The sequence below is a fragment of the Ascaphus truei genome, chromosome 2, assembly GCF_040206685.1.
Source record: "Ascaphus truei isolate aAscTru1 chromosome 2, aAscTru1.hap1, whole genome shotgun sequence".
Classification (NCBI taxonomy): Eukaryota; Metazoa; Chordata; class Amphibia; order Anura; family Ascaphidae; genus Ascaphus; species Ascaphus truei.
The window spans coordinates 298,180,136-298,198,665 of NC_134484.1; the positions used below are offsets into that span (position 1 = coordinate 298,180,136).

Sequence of the window (18,530 nt, forward strand, 5' to 3'; positions counted from 1 at the left end):
GCTTCTGCGGGGCGTCTGGGACCCTCCGGGGTGCTGCTGCTGCGGTCGGCCTTGGCGAACAGCGAAACGTCGGGGGATCTCGCGATGGCCCTCCTTCTCGCGAGAGGGAGCCTGGTGGGTGAGTCAGATGGCGAGCGTCCCCTGGGGCGGTAGAGTTGCGGTGGGGTTGCGGAGCTGTTTCAGGGACGGGGATTGAAGCTCAGCGATTCTTGAATCCCGGGACATCCAGGGGCCCAGGTCAGTCAAATGTTTATTTCTTTCTTTATTTATTTCTGGGTACATTTTGCTGGAGGGCCGTGATTCTTTCGGAGGCTCGTGCAGGACCGCCTCTGTCTTCCTTCTGACCCCTAGCTGGGGGGGACTTCAGCCACGATGGAGGGGGGGGGTCAGTCCCAGCACCTGGGCAAACGGCAGCATATCCTCCGGGTGTCGCATTGTGAAGAACCATCCCCCTTTGTTGACAATCAGCTTAAAGGGGAAGCCACACCGGTATTTCACGTCTTTTTCACGTAGAAGAGAGGTGAGAGGCTTCAGTTCTTGGTGCCGGATTACTGTTTGCCTTGAAAGGTCGCTGAAATGCTGGATGTTTTCTTCTTGGAAGGTAAGGGGCTCCATATCTCAGCTGGCAGATATGATCCTTTCTTTTGAGGAATAACTGCAGTCTTACAATTATGTCCCTTCTACTTTTGGGTCGTCTGATTTAGGCCCTAGGTCGCGGTGGGCCCTGTCGATTTCCAGGTCTTTCTCAGGGATGTCCCTGCATATCATTGTGAACAGTTCCAATATGTATGCTTTAATTTGAGAGGGGCAATCGTTTCAGGGACATTTCTGACGCGTATATTCTGCTGTCTGTCCCGGTTTTCCTGCTCTTCTTGGTTTTCTTTCAATGCCACTATTTCCTCTCCTAGACGGATTATTTCCTCTTCTGCTGCTGTCTGTCTTGTTATGGTGCCCTCCACCTTTGCTTCGATCTCCGTCGTTCTCGCTGTTAGGGTAGAAATCTCTTCCCTGATGTCCCGCACTGCCTCCTTTAAATCGGCTTGTAATGACGGAGTTTGGTGTGCATAGAGGCGAAGAGTTCCTCCATATACTCTCTTGTCACTGGCTCCCCTGCCTCCGGGTTCTCTCCTGGTTGATTTCGGGCACTCGTGGCGGCTGATGGGCCTCGTGCTCCGCCGCCATCTTGTTTTTCTACCGGCTCCTCCATTCTCCTCTGCGGCGGGAAATACCTTGTAACCCCTTGATTTGTGGGTTTCTTCCCTTTACTGGACATTCTGGGTGCTTTCTCACTGTCCTGAGTCAGAAATCGGGGGGAAAATCGGGTGGTGTAGGTAGCTTTAATTAAGATTATACGAGCGGGTCCACGGAGCTCCATGCTTACGCAACCATCCTTGGTGACATCACCGGAAGCCCCCCATGCTGTCTATTATTAATGATTTTTTTTCCCATTAGGTATTTGTCCTGGAACTAGATTCCACATTTCTCTGTCTCCCTTTGCAGCTCATGGGATTGATATCTCCCTAGTTTAGCTGCCTGTTATTTTCCCTGTCCCAGCAGCTAGCTGCATGTGAAAGGCAACATTATTGTTACATGTTGTTTACACAGCCCTAGCCAGTGTTGGTTGCCTGCAATCTCCTATTCTCCTAGCTGAGAGTGGGCTATTCCTACCCCCCTGTCCTTGCTGACAGTTAGTATAGTCTCACTTCCCTTCTAGTGTGACCCTTGCCCCTCACTTCCTTTTCACCCTGGACTCTGAGTGAGTACCTGCCTGCTATTTGCCCCAGCAAGGCCTTTCTGTTTTACACTGCCATACCTTGATACACTGCACTTCAGACATAGAAGCACTCTCTACCCACACTACATCTGCAAGTACCTTTCTTCCTGTGATTTTCCCTCAATAAAACTAAGAAAGACAAAAGGACTACTTGTGCTTTGGAAGAGGGAAGGCATGAGTTAAGCTTACTGGAATTATTCATACATCATTCGTGACCCTGGTTCCAGGAAAGTAAAACACAGACCGTGTGTTGGGGAATTCAGCACAGTAGCTTCAGTGACACAGCTTCTGGGAACAGGTACTGGACAAGCAAGCAGGTTTACACTGCCAGACAGGGCAGCAGGCTTTATACCAAAGAGCACAGATTTTATACAGCAAACAGCTACAGCCTGCAGCACTACAAGCAAGCAGCTTCCACTACTTCTAGCAGTACAGCAGCAGCTTACACCGCACACAGCCTGCAACCTACACTCAAGGCAGCAGCGCTGCAGTCAGATAGTGCATCTTACACAGAACCTTGATTGCCTTTTTCTGTTTGAGTTCGTTCACCCTCTGCATAGCTCCATAGTGAGGAGCTACCATCTCATCTACCCCTGCGCACGTCCCCACGGGTAGCACCATCAAGGGCCACGCCACTGGACATCCGCCAGGACATGGGTCAGAGCCACCGGACACCTGTGAGTACAGCTACCCCTACGCTGAACGCTGCAGGACACCGCTCGGCATCATCTGGGACAGTCGCCCATCGCTAACTCAGGTAAAAGACCACACGCACTGGCTAAAGGCCTACACACACCTGCAGCATGGCAGGACTCAGACCCTCACCAGACATCACGCAGGAGAGTGACCACTCAGACACAGAGACCGCTGCGCAATTGCAACAGGCGCAGGCAGACGCAAGGCCTAAACTGACAGTCACACTGATACAAAAGGCCCGCGAAAAGTACGAAACTGACATTGAAGCGCACCGCGCTAAATTAGAGTTGGCCTGCGAAACAACCACACTTGGCATACGCAATGTCGCCGGCGCTGGCAATTCTGTACAACAGCTCGAGCAGGCAATAACTCAATTAAAGATAGATCATTCATGCTACCAATGGCTGTCAGAGGCATACGTCACTTACTTGGCCAGGGCTAACACCGGCGAAAGCCTGCAAGAAAGGGACTTACAGCATAATATTGACTTGACACGTGACAGCCGCATGCTAACCGCCATCGCGGATGCCCAAAGCGAGAGAAAAGAGCTCCTCCTGGAGACCGCATCACAGCGCTCCAGCGCAACCAGACACTCGTCACGGTCAGCAAGATCAGCGCAATCTAACGCGTCCAGCGCATGTGCTACCAAGGCGTGAGCCACCGCAGAGGCCGCACGTGCCAGGGCCGAATATGGTCGGAGAGAGGCAGCCGTAAGGGCAGAAAGAGCGCGCATAGAAGAGGAGGAGCAGAACGCCGCCACCGCCTCTGCGCGTAGAAAGGCCGAATTGGACGTGGATCTAGAAGCTCTAAGCAAAGAAGAGGACGCCGCTGCCGCTATAGCCCAAGCCAAAGTCTTAGGGCTGTGACCTGCTGCGCCCGGCGGTGCGGGCGGCCACACGAGAGTTCACCACCAGCAGGGGAATCCTCCCGAGCCGGTCCCGGTCCCCCCTGGCTGCACAGCTCACTACACGCTGTGACGCGTCAGCCGCTAGGGGATTCAAGAGAATTGTCATCCCTAGCGTCGACGCATCATGTGGTGTGGCTGTGAGCCAATGAGGAGGGGAGGCTTCGGGATGAGGAGAGGCTTCGGGGAGCGGGGAGGAGTGTGGAGGGAAAGCAGCGTGAGTGCCTGTCTGTGTTTGTGTATGTGTGTGCCTGAGTGCCTGAGTGCGTGAGTGCATCTGTATATCTGTTGAAAAATTGGTATTTGGATTATGTCCTTAAGTCTCTTTATTACATTACTGACCGGCCGGTCTTGCGTACCTAGGAAAATATTACTTTTTCCTTAGGTCTGCATAGTATATCTCTAGCACTCCTATTTAGGATAATGGTGTATTAAACCTAGCCTGTTGGTTTTTATATTTTTGCACACTGTTTATTGAGGATCCCCCCCCCCCCCCCCCCTGTTTGGTTTTATATGTTTTTAACATGTTATAAGTGAAGACATTAAAGTTTGTTTATTTCTCTAATGGATATTCTGAGTGCTCATTTCTGAGACTATTTCTTGTCTTGTTTGTGAGATATGGGCTATTTTTCATTGGTGCTCTTGCAGGCACGTCATCTGATACAGTGTGCCCCTAGCCACGCCCCTCTATCGCGGACTCAACCAGGGACTTTTGAAATCTGCTTTTTTGCCGGCTTCTGTGTCTATACATCTGATATATATACTTCCCCAGAGACAGGGGCGAGAGTGAAAGTTCTCCCCAGGAAAGAGGCTGGTACAGTCCCCTAGACACGGTGGTCGTGGAGTCTGCTGGGACTGCCTGGATTGTTTATCCCAGGAAGAAGTAAAGACGTGGGACTGAAGCAGGGAAACCCTATCCAGGATATTGGAGCTACAGAGGGACGCTCTGAAGAGTTGCAAGGTCCAGAAGGAATTAATTACCTGGAGCCCAAACAGAAACAGATAAGAGATACACATGATATATTGATGTGCTTATGACTGTTCATGTGGGGTGCATATGGTAATACATTTTTTAAGCTGGGAGCCAGTATAGTTTGCCAGCTGTCATTAGAAAGGGCTGCAGCAAAGTTGTTATTTTCCCTAACGGGAATAGGTATGTATTTTATGATTTCCTTTACTTTAAAGGGCCAGTGGGCCTGTTATTGTATAATTATTTAACCCTGTAAATAAACCCTGTACAGAGAGTCTAAGTTTCCTGCCTTCATCTGGGACTAAAAGAGACTGCAACATGGTGTGGGCATCACAATATATATATCAGCTTGGCTGGGTAACAATAATGTAATGTGTGGTAGGTGAGCTATTGGGGATGATTCTAATCGTTATGGTTAGCAATTTCTTTTTATGAAACCAGGTACTTAAGTAATAATCCCCCCAGAACAGGGCATTACTTGCCAATAATGCCCTGGCTGGAAGAGTTGAAGGCCTGAGGCGAAGCCGTTCTGATGGGATTATTACTATTATAGGCTAAATGTAGGCTTTTTTCATAAATAAGAATTTTTTTTAATAGTTATATAGATTTATTTTATTAAAATAAAATGGTAAATACATTAAACCACCTCTATATACGCTTACACTGCAGCTATCTATATCCACACACTGCTGCCCCCTCTGTGTACACCTACCCTACACACACTGCTGCTACACACAAACTCTGCTGCTGCTACACACACACAACAGCACACCACACACACACTGCTGCTGCTACACCCATAAACACTGCTGCTGATATTGACACACACACACACACACACACACACACACACACACACACACACACTGGAGCTATATATATATATATACATACTGTCCTGGCAAGCTTTATTCTAAAGCTTGCCGGGTGCATAGCGGGCTAGCCGCGGGTCTGTTCTCCGTTTAAAACGGAGTTTCCCGCGCGGCGGCCGCTTCAATAGATAAGCGCTAATGGCGCTTACTATTGAAAGCGCCCGAGGCGCGGGAAAAACGGCCGAAAACGGCCGAAGACAGCCGCGCGCCGCCCGCAGTTATTTTTAAACTGCGGGGGCAGCCGCACTAGATTTAAGCAGGCCGCGTGTGTATATACATATATACACAGCAGCTCTACACACACATACAACACAACAGCACACCACACACACTGCTGCTTCTGCTACACCCATAAACACTGCTATTGACACACACACACAAACTACAGCCACAAACAAACTGCAGACAGCCACTTACTTACTTTGCAGACTCACCCCCCCACCCCCCATTCAACTGAATCTGCTCAGTCAATCGTACTCAGCTCTGTTTCACGAGGGAGGGGGAGGAGTCAACCCGTGGCTGATACTTCCTAACCAATCCCTTGCCCTGTCACAGAGCTGTTCTGAAAGCTGATTGGCTGGAAATAAACACATTGAAAATATACACAATGCAAGCAGCAAAAATTCCGGGCATTACTGATTTGATAATGCCTGGAATTTTAACCAATCAGAGAGCAGGGATTTCATTAATGCCCGGAATTTTACTGCTTTAGCCTATAATGAATAATAACACTTAGAAATGAAGGTCCACATGTATCAAGGCAAAAGTGGTACAATTCTGGGGCAAAACCTTGCACCAGATAACCAAAAAAATCCTATTAAAAACTATATGATTTTAAGCAGGAGTGTCAGAAAGGTGTATTTTGACAGATTGTCACTACACAAGCTAGACGTAAATACACTTTTTTTTAAACAGCATTACAGGATCAAAGAAAACATTTCTAATTCTATATATAGTAATTGATGCTTTATACAAGCATATTGAGCACATCTTATTAATAATTTTTTACATTTGTTTTGGAACGTTTTTATTAAACATTTTTAAAAGTTGTTTGTAAATATGCAACTTGTTTCAGATCCTACTACCTTTTCCCCCTTTCTAATGTGGCCTTCTAACTCTCATGTGCATCCATTCGACTACATCATCATGAGGGTGGCAAAAGCTAAATAAACAATACCCCCCTTCTTTAGAGCCTTCAATTTGTTTTAGAAATGTTATAAATGTACAGTATGTTGTTTAAATAAGCGTAAAGCACCAACATTTAAACCCTAAATCTTCGACTTTGCTTAATTCTACAGTATGTGCGATTGCAAACCTCAGCCGGGATAATCTGAATTGCAATTATTACATTATTTATAATATACTATCTGCATGTGTTTAAAACGGTACTAAAAATAAATCTAATGTTGTTAAAGTTGTTTCTCCCTATCACCTGAATTTGATCAGCAGATAAATGAAATGTTCTGGGCTTCAGCTTGTACACATCTCCAGGCCACAGGTCAAATCTACAGTATAGTAGTCAGTCAACCACCATATAGATTGTGATTTGTAATTGTCATTGATTTGATTTATAGCTCTTTATTATTGTCATCAACAAAGTGGAAGCAAATGGAATCCGTGACATTTACCTGTTTGGACATGTATTAACACAATGCTGTTCTCAGTAAGCGTTTTTTCATTAAACTGTAATAGTGCCAACAGGGCTATGGGAGTTTCTATGCTATAGTGTCTTGATCGACACTATCACAGTTTAATGACTAACCTCATAAGATGTTTTCTTATTGTTTTCTTGGATGAAAAACGAAAACTCATTTATTTCCCCCGCCTCCCTCTCTAGGAGACATGGAAGGCCAAAGATCAACATCATCAAAGACCGTAAAGAAGAACTCCTCAAGATCTCTAGCAGACAGCGGCAAAGAGAAAACGGCAAAAAAAATAGCATTAGAAGGCAATAGTCATCGTGCAGGGGCCACAGCAGCTGGCCTGAGTACTCTGGAAGAAACATTTCAGAAATTTGCTATTCATGGTGACACCAGAGCCACAGGAAAGGACATGCATGGGAAAAACTGGTCAAAGTTATGTAAGGACTGCCAAGTGATAGATGGGAAAACCGTGACAATTACAGATGTTGACATTGTCTTCAGCAAAGTCAAGTAAGTACTCATATATTGTACTACAGAATTTCCTCAAATCTGGTGCTTTAAGTCAAGAATGCTCTTGCATTTTACTGTATATTGCATGTTCATTGGGTTCTTTCATATAGTGGAATTAACCCCATGTTCAGTGCTGTAATATGGTCTGTTTTATTTGCTGAAGATTTTGAAAATAGTAGCATTTAAATGCTATAACATAGATTTTAATCCCCCAATGCCCTTTATTAGTACAATATTTTGAAAAAAAGGTTGCATACTTATGTAGGCATAGTCAGGCTAATTATGGGATCTGTGTGGCACTGAAAGCTTGTATTTTTTAGACATTGGTTAAACCATGAAGGTACCCGCTACAATTTGTATTAAATGTGTGCTGTAAATTTGACAAATTTCCTGCTTGCCTACTTTCTCCCCACTACCTTTTATGGTGTTCTTAAATCGGCAAACCCTCCCAAAATGACTTTTTCCCCCTTCACTTGAACTAGGGGTCCTTTGGAGCTGATCTGTGTTCCCCTGACCTCTGGGGTATCAAGTAAAATCAGTACATTTTTGTACTTTCATTTTTTGTATTTTACATTTTTGTATTTTCCTTGAAAAACTACAAATATGGGCACAGGGGACACTCTATTGGCTGCTGGAGCAAGCTCTCAACCCACAGCCATTTTGGTGCCACATAATCCTTTGACGCACAGGAACCAATGCAGCTTCAATGCAGCCTCTCCACCCCCTTCCTCCAGTTAAGGTAAGGAAAAGAAAATCTCCCAAAAATAGCGAGCAAATGGGTTTGCTGCTTTAAAGAATACCTGAACAAAAAAAAACTACAATTGTTTTTCAGCCACATACCCTCCGCACGTAATATGATCTCATTATTATACAGATAAACGTATTGGTATATCTGTCAAAGTTAAAACCATTAATAGAACGCCTCCTGAAACATGCAACATTTTTAACCTTAATTGATACGTTATACAAATCTTGAGGAGCCATGGTATTTCAGATAATAATCTATTTTGTAACAGCTCCAGTATTATTCTGATCTGTATATGATACTGTATGTAGTGGGAACCCCTGCTTCCCGAATTACAGACCTCTGTATGGGGTGCTGGTATCTCCTGCATTGTTTAAATGTCTAAGTCATGTTACATGGCGGAGATACCTGCGCTCCATACCGTTGCCTGTAACTCGGGAACAGGGGGACCTCAGGGGTGAAATTAAAGTGGTTCAGCTTCGAAGACCCCTGCTTCAATGCTGTATTATTAAAATAAAAGCAGAGCGATCGCCTGTTAGAGACACACACGTGGAGGAACTGATTCTGTCTACTCTCAATGTGCGTCTCTTCAAGACTGATGCAGTCCAGTAGGATTCACACAGGTGGTGTCCTATTCAGAAGCAGGGATGCCCGCTGTGTTAATCTGGTTGGCCTTTCCCAGCTGCCAAGCACTGTTCTGTGAATGCTCCTACTCTTGATCCGTGGTTCACCAGCACATATCCTGCGGCTGCTGATGGATAAGAGCTGCTACATCTGTATGTCCAGATATTTAAAACTAGTGACAGGGGCTCTAGTGGTGTAAGGCTGGGACCATGGTACAGCAGACCGTGCGGGAGCGTAAGTGGGAGGTGGCGCGCGTTGCGCAAGAAATCAGTTCAAACTGATTTCTTTGTGTGACAAGCCGGTCATGTGAGCGGTTCGCCCAAGGCGGGCAAACCAGCTATGTGACGTCCACCATGGCCAGGTAAGCGCCCGCTCACTGACCAGCCTCCGCACGTGGCGAAGGCACCATGGCCCCAGCTTTAGAGGTAGTTCTGATCTTTAGCTTTTGTCCCAAATACTATTGTTACAGATTTGTCAGTGTTTATAAACAATTTGTTTTGGAAGGTTCAGCTGTAATATCTTGAAAAATCAGATTTGAAGAACGTGTCCAAGGTCAGAGAGGCTAGGGATGTGTGCATATAAGATTGTGTCCTCTGCATATACAGTATGTGCATTGAAATTCCCTTACAAGCTGTTGGTAGATGATTACTGAAGACTGAAAAGAGTAGGGGCCCCAGACAAGAGCCTTGTGGGAACCAGTGAATGGGACAATCAAGGGGCTTGAGTTAGAGCCCAAGAGACACATATTGGGATATACCCTATAGGTAGGAGTGGAACCAGTTTAAAGTGTGTTCCCCTATTCCAGAGCACTGAAGCTTGTTTAACAAGATAACATGATCAATAGTATCAAAAGCCTTTGCAAAACCTAGGAATATTGCATCAGTAAATTGCCCCAGTTCATTCCACACTGGACCTCCTTGCAAACTTTTAAGAGGGTAGTTATTGTGGAATGTTTTGGGTGAAAGCAAGATTGAAATTGAAGTGCACAATGAGTGAACAATGACTTTAGATAGTATTGAGAGAAAAGAGATAGTGTTTTTGTCCCCACTTCTGAAGATTGGGACAACTCTGGCAGTTTTCCATGTCTTTGCGATATGTCCTGTGAACAAAATAGAGTTGATTAGGGAGGCAAGCAGTGTGTAATGACTGGGGCACGGAGTTGTAAGATCTTTGCTTGTTCCAGTATTGTATATCATGTATTGCTCTATTAAAAACCTTCATGTTCCAAATAGTTACAGTGATATAATGCATATGGATGGATCAGTAAATAGAAAACTGTAAATAACTAAAATTTTTGAATATTTTGCAGCTTTGACATAAATATGTCTCTTGCTAATTAAACCTGTTATTACAGTGTTATTTTACACCAAAATCAAACTGAGAAGAAGCAAACAGTTAAATAACATTGGATAATGCCAAATAAATTGGATTTTATCATTAATATGTTGATCATTTTCTAAATATTAAGTGTCTTTTTTTTTTTGTGTGAAGATTATAGTAAATTACCTAATATACGATGTAGACAAAGCTTTCCTATGGTTTTGTTCTACGTTTTAAGATTAATAGGAATTAATTGATAAATTCCAATTTGAACGATTTATTATTTTATTTCTATTTTAAACTATATCAAACTGAATATAGCACACAATGGTTCTACTGCAGCCAGAGATTCTGGGTAATTACCTGCAAATGAGCACTCCGTGTCACTTTTGTCTCCTTGTCCATTCTAACATGGACTCCTATGTTCAACAAATGCAAAATGTTACACTCTCCGTGCTCATTTTTGTTTTTTGTGTTAAAATGTTTTAAATGCTTACAAAGCCAGCGTTTCCTAGAGGAAAGACTGTGGGAGTGTTCTGAGAGAGCTTGCCTAAGACCTTGACTATGGGAATACACATATTACTGCTTTAAAATGATGTTAAAAGAGTAATTTATTATTTACATTTTTTAGTTCAAACCAAAATACTGGAACGCAGCACTCACTGTAATATTCAAAAAGTTAACAAGCTGATGATATCTGGGTTCAAAGACCATGATCTCCTGACTATCAAAGCCCAAAATATACTCCTTTAAGTACAGAGTAAAAAAAAAATAACAAATAAGACATATTTAACTCACAATTTCTCCCAAAGTTGCATTTATTGAAAATAAAACACAGATATACAGTGGTGTGAAAAAGAAAGTACACCCTCTTTGAATTCTATGGTTTTACCTATCAGGACATAATAACAATCATCTGTTCAGGTCTCAAATAAGGTAAATACAATCTCAGATGAACAACAACACATGACATATTACACAGTGTCATGATTTATTTAACAAAAATAAAGCCAAAATGGAGAAGCCATTTGTGAAAAACTAAGTATTCCTTATGATTCAATAGCTTGTAGAACCACCTTTAGCAGCAATAACTTGAAGTAATCGTTTTCTGTATGACTTTATCAGTCTCTCACATCGTTGTGGAGGAATTTTGGCCCACTCTTCTTTACAACGTTGCTTCCGTTCATTGTTTGTGGGCATTTGTTTATGCACAGCCCTCTTAAGGTCCAGCCACAGCATTTCAATCGAGTTGAGGTCTGGACTTTGACTGGGCCATTGCAACACCTTGATTCTTTTCTTTTTCAGACATTCTGTTGTAGATTTACTGGTGTGCTTGGGATCATTGTCCTGTTGCATGACCCAATTTCTGCCAAGCTTTAGCTGTCGGACAGATGGCCTCACATTTGACTATAGAATACTTTGGTATACAGAGGAGATCATGGTCGACTCAATGACTGCAAGGTTCCCTGGTCCTGTGGCTGCTAAACCAGCCCAAATCATCACCCCCCGACCACCGGTATGAGGTGTTTGTGTTGATATGCTGTGTTTGGTTTTTGCTAAACGTGGCGCTGTGCATTATGGCCAAACATTTCCACTTTGGTCTCGTCTGTCCAAAGGACATTGTTCCAGAAGTCTTGTGGTTTGTCCAGATGCAACTTTGCAAACCTAAGCCGTGCTGCCATGTTCTTTTTAGAGAGAAGAGGCTTTCTTCTGGCAACCCTTCCGAACAAACCATACTTGTTCAGTCTTTTTCTAATTGTACTGTCATGAACTTTAACATGTAACATGCTAACTGAGGCCTGTAGAGTCTGAGATGTAACTCTTGGTTTTTTTGCAATTGAGCATTGCACGGTCTTACCTTGGGGTGAATTTGCTGGGACATCCACTCCTGGGATGATTGGCAACTGTCTTGAATGTTTTCCACTTTTGAATAATCTTTCTCACTGTAGAATGATGGACTTTAAATTGTATGGAAATGGCCTTATAACGCTTCCCAGATTGATGGGCAGCAACAATTGCTTCTCTAAGATCATTGCTGATGTCTTTCCTTCTTGGCATTGTGTTAACATACCTGAATGCTCCAGACCATCAAACTGCTAATAATGTGGCTTTTATAGAGGTTGTCACACTTGCTGATGATCAATTAATCAATGGCATTTGATTAGCAGCACATGTCTGCTACTTAGCATCTTAATTCCTATGGGAGCAGTAAGGGTGTACTTAGTTTTTCACAAATGGCTTCTCCATTTTAGCTTTATTTTTGTTAAATAAATCATGACACGGTGTAATATGTCATGTGTTGTTGTTCATCTGAGGTTGTATTTACCTAATTTTAAGGCCTGCTAAGGAACAGATGATTATTATTATGTCCTGATATGAAAAACCATAGAATTCAAAGAGGGTGTACTTTCTTTTTCACACAACTGTATAGCAAAGCACCCCATGGATAGCGGTTTCTAGGATTTGTGGTCAAAGAAAAATATGTGATTCAATATACTCATGTCACTAAAGTTAAGTACAATTTTTGCTTCCTCCATAGAAATTGTTAACCTTTGAACTAATTTTTGGAAATGCAGAGAATCGTTTCAAATACTTTCACTACAAATATGCCAGTTTTGTCACATACCCGGATACAAAAGTCAAATTTCTATTTGTTGGCATGTTACTATGGTGACACTAGACCTTGAATCACTCATGAACATTTATTTAAGTTGTGTCCGTGGAAACCTGCGTTTGTTTTGATGTTACTATGCACTGTAACATTTTAAACACATTTTTGTGGTATCTACTAACAACTTCTGTTTAATCTTGAAAAACCATTGAAGTAGAAAACAAAATTAGAGAAAAGCGAAATTAATTAAATACATTAGAGAAACCAGAGAGTCACCAGTGTATTTTGAAACATACAGCAGCGTTGCAGAGATACCGTTTCAAGAATAACCAGGGTGACATATTTTCTGCCACAAGCAAATCTTAGAAAAATATAAGTATTCCAATAGATCAATGCACTCAACCTCTCTAATAAGGGAGTTAGAAATCATATACTGAAAAAAGATGGAAATCCATCTCTACAAATAAAATATTGTTATACTGTATGTATTAGTGGACACAAAATAAATAATGTTTAAAACCTATTGAACATCTAGCGCTGTAAGTAGTCTAAGTAGGTTCCTTAGGCTAAGGCCCCACTCCCTCAGTCAGCGCGCCCGCACTTCAGACAGGCGGCGCGCTGACAGGCAATTGACAGCGATATGTGGTCTGTAGGGAGCCGGGAGGGGGGCGGGAGTGGGAGGAGGGGGGGGCGTGGTAAAACTTTGCCAGGTCTGAGATCGTGGTGCTGTGGTGCCGTCCAACCCCCCACCACCACCCCCACACACAACACATACACATATGAACGGTGAAAAGAAAAACTGCAAGAGTGTGTCCCATAAAATTAAAATATTTAATGAATCAGAGCATCAGCTACAAAAAACGAGCCAGATAACCAAGTAAAGGAGAAGTGGAGCACTACTTACAATAGAAAAAAGAAAAACTGCAAGAGAGTGGGACCCAAGATAAAATGCAATTTATTGGATCAGTGCATGTGCCACAAAAACCGAGCCCGTAGGCTCCCACCAACGCATTTCGAGCTGTTAGCTCTTTGTCAAGGTGCATACTGAACCCTACAAGTAACATACCTAATATACTCTCGTGTTCCCGCCGTAAGCCGCCCTCCATCCGTCGCGCGAACACTTCACAAGCGGCATGGACAGGTGACGTCAGCGCGTACACTCGAGAATACAAACAACAACTTTATTAAACTTTTGTTAAAATCACATGTAATCTTTAAATAAAAACTTTATTGCTAACGACATAATAATATGAAGAAACTTTAATCTAAATGTAATTAAAACAATAACAAAAAATGAAAGATATATATTCTAGATTAATTATGTAAAATTCTTTTTTAATCGTCTTTTTGTCTTTTATCTTTAGTTATATATATCTTTCATGTTTTGTTATTGTTTTAATTACATTTAGATTAAAGTTTCTTCATATTATTAGGCGCAAAACTGTCAGTCATTTCTGCACCACTACAGTCCTCGAGGGCAGCAAACAGGGCAGGTTTTCAGGACAACCTTGAAAACCGTGTCTGTTTGCGGCCCTCAGGGACTTGAATTGTGCAGGTCCGGTGTGTGTGGACAGCAAGTTAAAACATTTCTGTATAAATACAAGTAAAAAAACACACAACAACATCTCCTTTATTTAAGTACAGCAGGTCAAAACATGTACAGTACAGTACAATACAGTTCAGCACAACAGCATGGTCTTACAGAAAGTCCTCCACATTGTCCGTCCATGGCCGATTCCTTGCATGGCGCAAAACGCCATTAATGCAGTCTCGAACGCCTTTCATTACAGGATCTGTGCTGCATTTCATCCAGAATGTTCTTTCTTAAATTGTCAGGAAGCGCCTTTTTTACGTGATTTCCTTCGTAGTTCACTTTGAAGGCCCAGTCGAAGAACAACGAGTAGGAAACATGGTGCTTAAAAAGTAACAAGGCATACTTGTGGGGTGCACCAGCACTCTTCACCCTATACTTCTCCCTGAGTGCCGGTGGCAGATCGCACAGGGTGATGTCGGGCACCGTATCGATGCGAGCGAATGTAGGTCTTTTGGGAGCGGGTGGGCTTGAGGCGACGGGCGATGGTAGGTTGTCTGGGAGGAAGCTTTCCTCCGGTCTTGGTCGCCGTGTTGTCTCCTGGCATTGTCTTGACGGGGTTGTCATGTCCTCAATGGCATACATGTACACTACATCTTCTGGTGGAGGGGGTGCGCTTGGTGATGGAAGGGGGTCGAAGGTCCCATTCATCACATCCATGTCACCCCCCTGCTCCAGCGTCGGGGAAACAGGGGCATTAACACCGAGCAAATAATGTATACCCGCTATGTCAGCCTCTATCTTTTCCATCCGTCGATCCATCCGTTGATCCATATGTAGCATCCGTTGCTCCACATTTAGCATGTTCTCCAGAAGCAAATCTATCTTTGCTAGCACAATAGAGTTCCTGGGGAGATCCACAGTTATCCCATTCAGCATCCGGTCTAACGAGCTGTTTCTTGTGCATGGCGTCTGGAAATCTGGGTGGATGGGTGCAACGGAGGATGAGATGGGGGTTCCATGGAGCGAAGCGGCAGCGTCATCGAAGAAGGGTGGAGGAGGTGACCTGTGGATGTCCGGTAGAGGAGAAGCGGCTGCGTCGTCGAAGAGGGATGGAGAAAGTGACCTTTGGATTTCCGGGTGAGAAGCAGAGTCGTCTAAGAGCAAAGGAGAAAGTGACCCGTGGATTTCAGAGGCAGCGTCGTCGGATAGAACTGGAGAAGATGGCCTGTGGGTTTCCGTGAGGGCGGCGGCAGTGTCAAGGATGAGGGGTGGAGAAGACAGGCTGAAGATTTCCGGGACAGCGGCGGCAGAGTCGTCGAATCGTATGTGAGGAAGTGGTCTGCGGGTTCTATGGGTTGGCTGCCAATCATTTTGCGTCGAGAGTACATCACCGTATATCTTCTTGACATACTAAGGCTGACGTCTATGAAAACCCTTAGCCTTTGGGGTCAGCAGAAGGTTTTCTTTGTTGGCCTTAGCCTGTCGCTTTTGCCTTGGTGTGGAAACGGCAACCGCCTTTTGCTTTTTCTGCTTGGCAGGCACGGCAGAGGTGAGTGGCTTCTTGCGTCTGTAGAATCGGGGTTGATCCATGGAAGCAGATGGCATAATGCAGTATCTGGACAAGGGCAAGTTCAGATAAAGATCATCGAGTGGTGGGCTATACAAAGTGTGTAACCTTTTATGCATGGCGACCAGGTACAGGTGTTGAAAGTGGGCGTACTCTAATGTGAGTCATTACCGTAAAAATACACCATCCATTTTGTTGATTCACTGCACATTGAATACACATCGACTAAACATCGAATATACATTCTTGTGTTTGTATTTCTTTCTACTCACAGCATTGGTTGTTAAAAAGATTTCCAAGGATCTCAGCATGCGAATTAAGAAGATGTACACGAGCGGACACTGAATTGCTGCTATCCAACGCTGGTTAGCTACTTCTGGCCTCGTTGTGCCAGCAACCACCGTAAGCTACTGTATCATGCACACGGAAAAAACAGAGACCGCAAAAGGGCACCACGGGTAACTAACGCGTAAGTATATTTATACAACTTTAAAAAAAATTCATTTTAATTTAAATCTAGTATTTTTGTTATTTCTGTTGATTTATATTACAACAGTATATATATTTTGTATATTTATATTACAACAGTATATATATTTTGTATATTTATATTTATATCATTACAGTTTATATATTTTGTATATTTATATTTATATTACAACAGCATATATATTTTGTATATTTATATTACAACAGTATATATATTTTGTATATGTATATTTATATTACAACAGTATATATTTTTTATATTTATATTACAACAGTATATATATTTTGTATATGTATATTTATATTACAACAGTATATATTTTTTTATATTTAAATTACAACAGTATACAGTATATATTTTGTATATTTATATTTATATTACAACAGTACTGTATATATATTTTGTATATTTACATTACAACAGTATATTTTTTTAATATTTATATTACAACAGTATAGATTTTTTTAATATTTATATTACAGTACAACAGTATATATAATTTTTATATTGTTGCATATTAATAAAACAATATATTTTCTTTACATTGTAGGGAGACAACTCTTCTGGTGGACAAAATAAGTGAGGAGAATGATGAGAAGAGTGCATTAAGGGTAAAATACACTCTGCAGGAAAAGCACAATCTGACTGTATCCGAGACCAGCATAAAAAAGATGAGACGCAGCATTGGATTAAAATATGGACGTGTGAGGTTAGTACTGGACAGTACAGGAGGTAAAAGTGTTGTTTAGGAAATTGTACTGTACCGCTAAAATGATATATTCCCTGTCATTACAGTGCGTACCCCATGATAAGGGACGCAAACAAAATCAAAAGAGTGGTCCAGGCCCAGGCATGGATCGACAGTGGGGAAACGTTCCAGGATTGCATCTTCACTGACGAGTCTACTGTGTCGCTGGAGAGATTTGCAAGCTTTGCGTTCCACAAAAAGGCCGCATATCTTTGAAGCCGCGGCCAAAACACCCCGTGAAGCTGCATGTGTGGGGTGCCATCTCTAGGCGTGGACCAGGATCCATTGTCATCTTTGAAGGTAAAATATATGAAATATAATGTAGCCTTATGCACTGTACTTTACTAGTGTAGCCTTACTGTATGCACTGTACTGTACTATTGTGCAGTTTTTTGAGCACTTTTCTTTTCTTGCTATAGGAATCATGAATAAAGCTTTCTTCCAAGACAACATTGTCCCTGAGAGAGTGCAATACATCACACACGAGTTCCCGAATGGTCACCGCTTCTACCAGGACAACGATCCGAAGCACACCGCGTCAACAGCGCACAACCTTTCAGCGCGGTATCAGCTGGGTGAAGACGCCAGCGGAGTAAGTGCAGTAGACCGTGTCTCATTTTTTCCCCACTGTTTTTACTGTGTACTGTATCTCTTAAACTAATTGTCCTTTTTTTTCAAAGACAGATCGCCAGACTTCAATATGATCGAAATGGTCTGGCATCAGCTGAAGGACCATATCCGGAAAGTGGTGAAACCCTCCAATAAGGACGAGTTGTTGAAAGGCATAATGTATTGTAAGTACAGTATGATACAGGTAAGTATGGCACAGATTTTTTCTTTCCCAATAGTCAGAGTTACAGTTTTTTCTTAACAGAGAGAGCAGCACCAGCCATCAGGTTACAGTACATAGTATTTAACAGTAGTCAGAGTATACAGTAGTTCCAGTATACAGTAGACTAGTTTGACAGTAGTACAGTAACTGCCTACTAACTGCTCAATTTTTTTCTTTCCAGAGAAAGCAGCACCAGCCATGTACAGTAGTACTACACATCACACAATGCCATAATACAATATGCACATAACTGCACAAATTTTTTTCTTTCTTGTTGTTTCAGGAAAAAATATGGTGGCCTGGGGGGAGGTGGGGTGTTGTATCCAGTCTAATCTGTTTGTACAGTCAAATGTACAGTATATAAACAGCAGTAATGATGTACACAAAACCTCTCCTCTCTCAATAAACTACTGTACTGTACACGGAATGAGGAACAAGATAAAGACGGAAAAAATTATATTACTATGTATACTGTATATATATATATATATATATATATATATTATGACTAAAAAGGAGGGAGAGTAGGGTCAAAAAGGTGCACTCAAATGCTGAATTATGAAAAATAGAAATGGACTTTATTAACAAAGAGTATAAAAAACACAAAAGACAGACCCACACAATTCACATGTCAGATCGCTATGCGACACAGCGTAAAAACATCAAAGAGGTACAATTGGTCTGATAAGA

General features: G+C 42.6%; 1 protein-coding gene across 4 annotated transcripts in view; it reads left to right on the plus strand.

The window, feature by feature from the left end:
- The window catches only part of TPPP (tubulin polymerization promoting protein), a 186,600-nt gene that overhangs the window by 45,208 nt on the left and 122,862 nt on the right, over positions 1-18,530 (plus strand). For all 4 annotated transcript variants that reach the window (XM_075586396.1, XM_075586395.1, XM_075586393.1 and 1 more), the window contains exon 2: positions 7,054-7,369. In XM_075586396.1, coding sequence (XP_075442511.1) covers positions 7,059-7,369 — 311 coding nt within the window. In that variant the 5' untranslated portion in view covers positions 7,054-7,058. The remainder of the gene's footprint in view (positions 1-7,053; positions 7,370-18,530) is intronic.